An 8,714-nucleotide genomic window follows, 5' to 3' on the forward strand; every position below is an offset into this window, starting at 1 on the left:
AACTTAAGCTTATCAAAAACAGTAATATTAATATTTTATATTCTAAAACATAAGCAACTTAATTCAATCAGGCTATATCCTCTTTTCATTTCTACGAAAATAAAAAGGACCGTCATGATCCAGCTATGGCAAATAAGAGACTACAACAATTTATCAAGGACAAAGTACAATACCGTCGGACTTGAACTCACTTGCACAATAAATATCTTAGGTTTTCACTCTATAGATGCAGTTATCTATGACATGCTGTAAAATTATATGAACAGGATTGCAGGTTTTCAAAGGAAAAATTAATGAACTTAGCTCAATTACACAATCACAATGTCGATTTACAAGATGGTTAACAATGCTAGCAACAGGTAAATGACAAGGGCGGGGGTGTCACCGCCAGAGAAAAACAAAGACCTAGATTTACATTCTGACTACTTTAATCTCCACGATCCACCTGACTGAAATCACATTTTTCTAAAAAAAATATGAAGTAACTGCACAAACTTTTGAAGGATGCTCCCATAGATCCGCATGAAGCATCCATCCAATGTAAGCCCCCTGAAACCAATAAAATCTCAGAATCTTCTGTAGCAAGAGGGAGCTTTGAAATTCCTGCAATACACAACAATAAAATCAAGGACAATAGATTATACTTTTGAGTGATACTGCTGATTTGGGGCACACGAACAGACATTGTAAGCATTTGCTATAACTACATCTATAAATGCACAAGTAGCAGAACAAAGAACGACTCATGGCTTGTTACCTAAAAGCTCTTCTCAAGCCACCTCAGACAAATATTGCAATGGAGGAGTCACCCCACAATGAAGAATATTTATCTCAAAGATTTGGTCGAAGCTTTTGGTTGTAATTTGTGAAGGCAGCATTTGCTTTCTTCGCATTTTTTTTTCTTAAAGTTTTGTGTAAATGATGTTGGCTGCTGGGCAGCTCCTATGGTTATAATTTGCGGGTGGCAAGCTGTCACCACCCGACATGTATTGAGTGATATTGTTTGATGCTATATGGTACTTGTGATCTTGTGCCATGCTAGCAAGACCATTAATGCTGTATCCCACAGCAAGGATGGCCATGCCATGGCACTTGCTGGCCGTGCCGCAAGAAAGGGAGAGAAGAAGAGGGAAACTATTCATCTTCACTCTTCGACCTCATCGTTGCCGTTTGCCGCCGACCTCATCACCCGTCGTCCTAGAGCTCCGCTGCATTGATGAAGGCGTCATCAATCCGGATCCACAACTTAAGCCTTTATTCACCCACCCGACTCACCCAAGGTCTTTTTCCTCCTCAGCCTAGGGCAAGGACATCCACATGGGATGCGATGGCAAGGTCGATGGCAACAAAAAGCTTGACGATGATGTCGACAGTGAACGGATAGCTACTAGGAGGGGTGTCGTGTGGCACCCCTCGTGCCACGTGCCGGTACGCTGGCGGCACGGTAAGTGCCAATTGGCACGGCCCGTGCCAGTCAACACGGCAATCATTGCCCCATAGACAACTTTGTTCGACACTTGGAATCAATGAATAATCATATTATACTTGAATTGTACATGTGTTTTTCAGGCCAAAATCTCTAACATTAAAATAAACCTATGTACAGGAGAACCAACTGAGGTTATGTTGTCTCAATTTCAATGATTTGAGAGGGCAGAAGAAGAAAAAACACTAACGGTGTCTTGTTCCGTTGAATCTACTAGTTCTAGATAAACCCAAATTAGGGGGACCTTATCATTATAAAAGACCGATAGATGTATGAAGCTGCTATCTTGAATGTACCATGTCAAAAGTTCTTTGTTTTGCAAATTTATCTCTGATAGTTGATTAAGTAATTAAAAAATAAAATCACTTCATGTAAGAGTTTTACACTTTTACTTCAAAGAACTGATACTTGTTCTATCATTTTACATGAGTTACCTGCTACTGCACCTCACTTGCCACACCAAATGAAAAGCTGAAATATCACACTTGACCTGCACATCTTATATCATATGTCTGAGCAGTGAAAGTATAGCCTGCTTCTGTACAAGCACTGTAAAATATCACAAATATGAAAACTTAAACAAGGCAATTAGACGGGTAATAAAAATGAGGGCAGATTATTGATGGTACCTATTATTTCAATTGAGGGGCAAAAGGAGCAGGACAGGGAGATACTGTATGATCTGGTAACTTGTTTATGAATTCATATGTAGCCTGAAGACAGGCATGCAGCATTTTCTTTTCTAGCTTCAGAAGTTGTACAGCAACATGCTTCTTTGGGTTCAAATTGCCATCGGCCAACTGATAATCAGATGGTGACAAGTAGTTCAGTAATGTGATAACTTGACATTATCGTGAATAGAATTCTAAAGCCCATTACCATAGCTTCATCCTCACTTAAAGTTGTGGGATAACCAGCCAACCGAGATGTAAAATAATCTACAAGTTGGTCAAACACTGCTCGCTCCATGCAGGAGCTAACCTATAATTAATGAAATAAAGATAGCCAATGAGATATATTATTCCTCCTTTACAATGTAATTTCACAGTTCGTAGAGTAAAGCTTTCTTGTGAATGACTTCTGTAACCACTACAAATAGACATACTTCAGGATGCAGGATAAGATTAGCATTTAGCACAATAAAACTAGGAAACACATGGAAAAGTTAAGAAACATTGTGTAATCCTCTTCATCTGAACTCTTTCCCAGGTTAGGGCATTGTGCACCAAGGTGACATGATTACATCACTTAAAGTGCAAATAATAAAGAAGATATCCTATTCAAGAGCTAACATAATTCCAATGAAGAACCCACACTGGTTTGGATCAGATTCATAGCGAGTCCTAATAGGCTCAGTACTGGATGGGACCTTTTGAACTCAAAGTTGTTCTATATATCTAGTTCCATATTGATGAGAAAAGGCCCGATAAGCCTGCTCATGTTTCTTGATTAACAAGTGCTACCCGATCAGTAAACAAATATAAAGTTTTGGAAGCAAAACAAATTTTTGAATGGTTATATATGTTCATCAATTCAAAGGATATTTATTAATTGGTGAACTAGCTACTACACATAAGATGGTCTATAAGAAGCTCACACATCAATGTCATTGGTCCACAGCAAGGAACAAATTGGTATAAAATTTTGAAACTTTTATAGTCTTATGACCCAAAATTTTCACTACCTATTTTCTTCAAATATGGATGACATCAAACTAAGGAGAAACAAATGCTAAATGATAGCATTAGATAGATATACCTGCAGAATTGACCAAATCTGCCAGAGATTTAGAAGTTCGAAAAAGGTTAAAAGATAGTTTCATAGTTCTCCTCCATATGTAAATCAGATATCAAAGCTTATATATACAAAATAATATTCATCAAAGGTTTAAGTAAAGAATACTCAATACTCTGTTCGTTGAGTAATGAAAGTATGTATCCTATTCTCCATCCTGCACCTGAGATTATGAAGAATAATTCCCAGCCTAGCAGAGCATTTAAAAATTGTCATATTAACAATAGTTGCAAAAATAGCTAGGCGCACTTACAGGACATATAGGACCTTGAGAACATATAACTGAACTCATCTCATCTGGATCTGAAACATATCCTAGTCGCAAAAAGGGCAGCATTTCTGAAATGGCTTCTTTCTCTCTACCCACATGCACCTGACAGAAAAGAAGCATATGACGCTTACTGCTGATATTATAACAACAAAGACAAAAATATTTGTATTCCTCACTTGGAAAACTTGGACAGCGAGCTTCCCATTTTTCTGAGCAACCATCCTTTTCTCTTGGTATTGAGGGTCTTCCATGTTTAATGATGCCTTTAAAAGAAATTACTCGAAGGTCAGATCAATTAGTGTGCATAATAATAAGAATTTCAATGTATAAAGAGTGATTCATTCACCTCTATTACAATGCGATCATAGGGATTGTCTTCATCAACAAAACCGTAGTTCAGAAGCAACCTCGAATTTGGTTGTGGTCCACACCTGTAAAATCTAAAGATTTTGAGATGCTTACATTCTATGTTACATACGTATACTTGCTATCAACCAATTGGTCCAAGGATACCACTGGATAAAAAATGATAATGAACTTAATATGTCAACTGCAAAGAGAATTAATCATAATACCATACTGCTATTGGCTCCCCAGCTTTGTATGGACGATCAACTACCAACTGAACAGCATCATCCACGGCAGTTAGCATTGCTTTACAATTGCTCTTGTAAGCCAATAATGGTGGTCCCAAAGGAACTAAGGCAAACCTTCGAGCCAAACTAACTTTCTGTTCTTCAGTAAAAAGAATAATGACTTTTCAATTAAAAACAAATAGCAAAAAGTATCCAGCATGTTCGACTAAAGAAAATTGCAAAATTTGGACAAACTAGTAATATTTCTGTTCACACATAACAGCAAATATCTACAAGATAATAGCAAGAGATTAAGATGGAAAAGAATCTGTGAATGCAACGCAAATTACATGGACTCAGGCACTCAGCTATGGATCTTAGGTTTGGGATGTCTCTCGATCCTTTTGGTTCTTAATAATCTTCTACCAACTACTGTAATTTGAGCAGGCTTGACAGGGTACTCTAGCTTAGTTAAGCATGGTCTAGGATAAGAGAACTCAAAAAGCATTCTGGTCCATTAAGGAATGGAGAATCTTGACCTAACTTGGATGCATAACAATCAGAAGAATACTTTGTGGCTTGGTGAATCTTCTCTCTTCCTATCCAATTGACAATCTCACATGTCTAATTGCATAGAGCAGAGGAAAAATATAATATCATGTTTTGATTCTAGAATCAAGACAAAACATAGATGTCGAGTTGTGCATCATGTTACCTGCAAATGTACAACACAAGATTGAACTGCGACAAATGCTTGCTTGAAGATCTCAAATGGAAAAGCCTCGGTAGGTATGTCAAAAGGATATTGCTGCATAGCACTAGAAGACATTAGAATGGAAAAATGTCATGTGCAATAGTTCACATAAAAGCAATGCTCAAGCAGCAAGAAAGGGAAAAAGGAGACCTTGAACAATGAGCCAGCCATGAACCAAACTGTGTCGAGCTCGTTGTACTCTCTCCTTATTCCTTCCTCCCTTTCAAGGACTTCCGCCTACACCACTAACTCTATTTAACATTCTTGATGCACAAAACATTGTTTAATCTTCAATATTGAGATAAGATTTATGAGCATTGTACTCCAAAAACAAGTCCAGAACCAATTAATGTATGTCCTACAAATAAAATTATAGTTACCCTTGTAGGGCTTCCATTCAGATAAGATAGTTCACTTTCAGACCACAAAAGTGGTGACTCAACAGCTAGCTGTCCTCTTCCTCTTTGACGATCAAGCTCCCTTATGAAAGGGTACCAGACAGATTGTTTTCCTTGCTTTTTCTCATACATGAGGTACAGTGCCAAGCAAGCAAGTTCTGATAGCTTGCTTGTCGTAAGTAGTTCAGCTGCACAACAGCAAGGTTGGACAAGGTCAGGTACATAACAGAGACTTACCAGTTGTGCATGTCATAGCCTTTCTTTTAAAACTATAGGAGTAACATTCTTTATTGGACAAGGCTACAATTTGTTAGTCTGTTAAAACAACAAATATGATTTGTTAGTTTTTGCAGGTTGGGATGAGATACAGATTTAGGGCCATGAGAACTAAAAAGAAGTAAGGGATGACAATTTCTGACTCAATGATTTATTAAAAAAAACTTTAAATATTTAACATATGGTGTCCAAGAAGGACAATACTTTAATGTGTTGTTTACTTGACTTCAACTGATCTCTAGAAAGGATACAAATCCAAATCTAATTGTAAACAATTCGATATATATCCAACATTAGGGCAGGGATATAAAATTTAACTGATCTTCTTTAGCAATATTATATGCTAACCAACATTAAAATGAATTTCTCGAGGAGTTTTACAATAACTTTCTGAGAGGCTGAACAAATTCAAAGGCAAGAATATAACAGGTTTAAAAACCTAGCCCTGCAATATTATGTTGCAAGTCAAAATTTATAACCACTTTCGATTACATGTACAATGAAATCATGGGCTTATCTTACTTGTTAAATGGGATATTTTGTGTATTTATGAATCACATACTCAATTAGGACTAGAAATTTATTGCAGAAAATATGCTTTACTTCCTATGAGTAAACCAAAATTCAAATTGCCTTCCCAAACTTCCATTTGTGGCACTTAACCTCCTAATGATATTAAGTTATTGACCTATTGGCAACTACATAGCAGACATTATTTTTAATGCAAAACAAACCAAAAGGCCCTTGTAATTTATAATATCAATTGGAAATTTTTTTTGTCAGATTCATAAATCAGATATTTCTCCCATCCCCAAACCCTCATTTTGTTTTTTTACTTTTGAGGTTGATAGACATCCCAAATCATAGTAAAATGTTAGATAGAATTTGCATGAATTGCCTTTATGTAATATTTGGACAAGTAAAAACTAATGGTTGCACAAAAGCCTCAGTCCCAAGTAGATTAAATGTCACAAAATGGAAGTTCCGAGTGACATCCCGTGTTTTGATTGGCTTTTTGACTCAAGTTAAGAGTCTCTCTTTCCTACATTTTTCACTAGATTTATTTAATTGTTCGCTTGGCTGAACCACAGGAGGGCAAAATGAACTTCCCCGTATTTATTGGATTGCATCCATGTGTCTCTGTGGATTCATCTATCTATGAATCAAGGGCAAGTATCTTAAACTACAGTAGTGATAAATCATCAATCTCAACTTCTCTTGAATATGCTCATGCCATCCCAAATGCCCTCAACCCGTCCAACCGTCAGCCTGCATGCCCAGCTCCTGCCAGTTAGATATAAAAGTGATGACTTTAAGCCCTTAAATTTACTTTTTCTTCACTAATTCCCTTTTATTGCTTCAATGCTGCCAAACACTCCCTTCTCACTCACATCCACCATCTTAGTCTATATTTATTTCAACAAAATTCCAGCTTCAGCAAGCAAATGATAAATCAATCAATTGATATCTTACCAATGCTTTCATTTCCCAGGACTCTATCCAACGTCACGACCAACGAGTTCGGCACCGAGAAAGCCACATCTCCCGCCTGCAAACAAAAACTCAATTCCTTCTTACCACTTAAAAAAAACCCACGCTAACGAACATATCACAATCCAACACGTGAGCAAGCCACCTGAAGGTCCTCACTGGCCGCGACATAATGGATCGTTCGGTGCTTCCCGTCGTGCGCAGACCTCTCCTTGAGCACGACCTTGCAAGGGGGAAGCCCTTGCGCGTGCAACCAAGACTTGAGATCCCCAGACTCCGCTCCCTTGAGCGCGTGCGACGAGCTCCCTTCCTCCCTCTGCGACCCCGCGACCAAGGTCCCGGCGCGGCAGGCGAAGCGGAGAGCTCGGCGACGGATGGACCGGAAATGTCTGAGACGACCAGGGTTTCGAAGGATCGAACTCGAGACGCGGGAGAAGCGGGGAGAAGGGGACGGGACGGAGGAGAAGAAGGGGTTGAGGAGGAGGGCGACGTCCATGACGGCCGCCGGAGAGGAATTAGGGTTCGGGTTTGGGTGCGGGCTCGAGCGGAGAAGGGACTGCCTATTAGCTCCGAAGGTAGCAGAGCAACCTTTCCTTCCTTCTCTTTATTTTTTCTTTTTCCGAATAATAGTCGATAAGGTTCTGGAGAAGGAGATAGGAGAATTAGGCACTGAGTCGAGACCCGTCCGATCAAGATCACGGAGATGAAATTGACGGATGAGATTACCTGCATGTCGTTGTAGAAAATGGCAGGGGTTATAATAGCATCCACTTTTTTTTATGCGGACAAAAGCGTAATTAATCAAATAGCAAAATTATCCATCATTTACTTTTAAGCGTTTTTTTTTCTTTTTTGCACCTATAGAATTTTTTATTCGCTTTGTACCCTTTCTAAGTTTCATATTTCCATGATTTTTGCAGGAAGGTCCATTTGGTTAATTCATTTTTAGGTTTATTCCGACAACATATTACTTAGGATAATTATTCACATTTTCTAACTTTAGTCTTTTGTTTAGCTTATACAAAACTATAGATGAAATAACTAAATAAAATAACATTATTATTAAAATAATAGATCTTATTCAAAGATATATTTTGTATAAAAAAATTCTAAATTATCTTCGTTCAATGTTATAATGATCTCACATTTTTCATTAGATAATTCTTTTGTAAAATGCATGGGAACAATAAAAAGTTCACAATATAGGGTCTTTAAAAAATTATTTCCTTAAAGCTATATGAATAGAGAAAGAAAATTAAAGTAATATGAGAAGGTAAGTGGATAAATAAAAAAGTAAAAATAAAGCTTTTTAATTAAGTAAATACCATAGCTTAAAGTAAAATAGAAAATAAAAATAAAATGTTTGGAATGAAAATATAAAATTTAAGTAATTAAGATTGTTAGAGCATCTCCGACCGTGGCTCTATATTTGGAGCCCAAAGAATCTAATTATGGAGCCAAAAATGGAGCAAGAGCACGGTGCACTCCAACGCACCGGGCTCCATATATATTAAAATAATAATATAATATATATTATTATATTAGCTATTTTAAATTACTTAATAGGTCATTTTAGCGTTATTATTTTTTAATAAAAAATATATTGTTAGAAAACTCTCATTGAGATCTTTAAAATAAGATTAATATTTAATAGTTTTAGAAGTAATTT

General features: G+C 37.1%; 1 protein-coding gene across 4 annotated transcripts; it reads right to left on the reverse strand.

The window, feature by feature from the left end:
• Nucleotides 1-275: 275 nt before the first annotated feature.
• Nucleotides 276-7,673, reverse strand: LOC140801929 (ribulose-1,5 bisphosphate carboxylase/oxygenase large subunit N-methyltransferase, chloroplastic). 4 transcript variants are annotated; one of them, XM_073157318.1, is made up of 13 exons: nucleotides 7,191-7,673; nucleotides 7,028-7,103; nucleotides 5,261-5,466; nucleotides 5,031-5,117; nucleotides 4,842-4,934; nucleotides 4,127-4,281; nucleotides 3,898-3,982; nucleotides 3,728-3,814; nucleotides 3,534-3,653; nucleotides 2,366-2,467; nucleotides 2,116-2,286; nucleotides 1,921-2,024; nucleotides 276-603 (listed from the first exon to the last, which is right to left on the reverse strand). In XM_073157318.1, exons 1-11 carry the CDS (start codon nucleotides 7,539-7,541, stop codon nucleotides 2,119-2,121), a joined length of 1,530 nt encoding a protein of 509 aa, XP_073013419.1. In that variant the 5' UTR covers nucleotides 7,542-7,673; the 3' UTR covers nucleotides 276-603; nucleotides 1,921-2,024; nucleotides 2,116-2,118. The 4 variants fall into 4 exon arrangements, with proteins under 4 accessions (XP_073013419.1, XP_073013418.1, XP_073013421.1 ...); XM_073157317.1 differs by having other exon boundaries at nucleotides 1,921-2,035; nucleotides 7,191-7,670; XM_073157320.1 differs by having other exon boundaries at nucleotides 411-549; nucleotides 7,191-7,670.
• Between the last annotated feature and the right edge of the window lie 1,041 nt (nucleotides 7,674-8,714).

Source organism: Typha latifolia, chromosome 15 (assembly GCF_019914945.1).
Source record: "Typha latifolia isolate L0001 chromosome 15, TyphaL0001v2, whole genome shotgun sequence".
Taxonomy (NCBI): domain Eukaryota; kingdom Viridiplantae; phylum Streptophyta; class Magnoliopsida; order Poales; family Typhaceae; genus Typha; species Typha latifolia.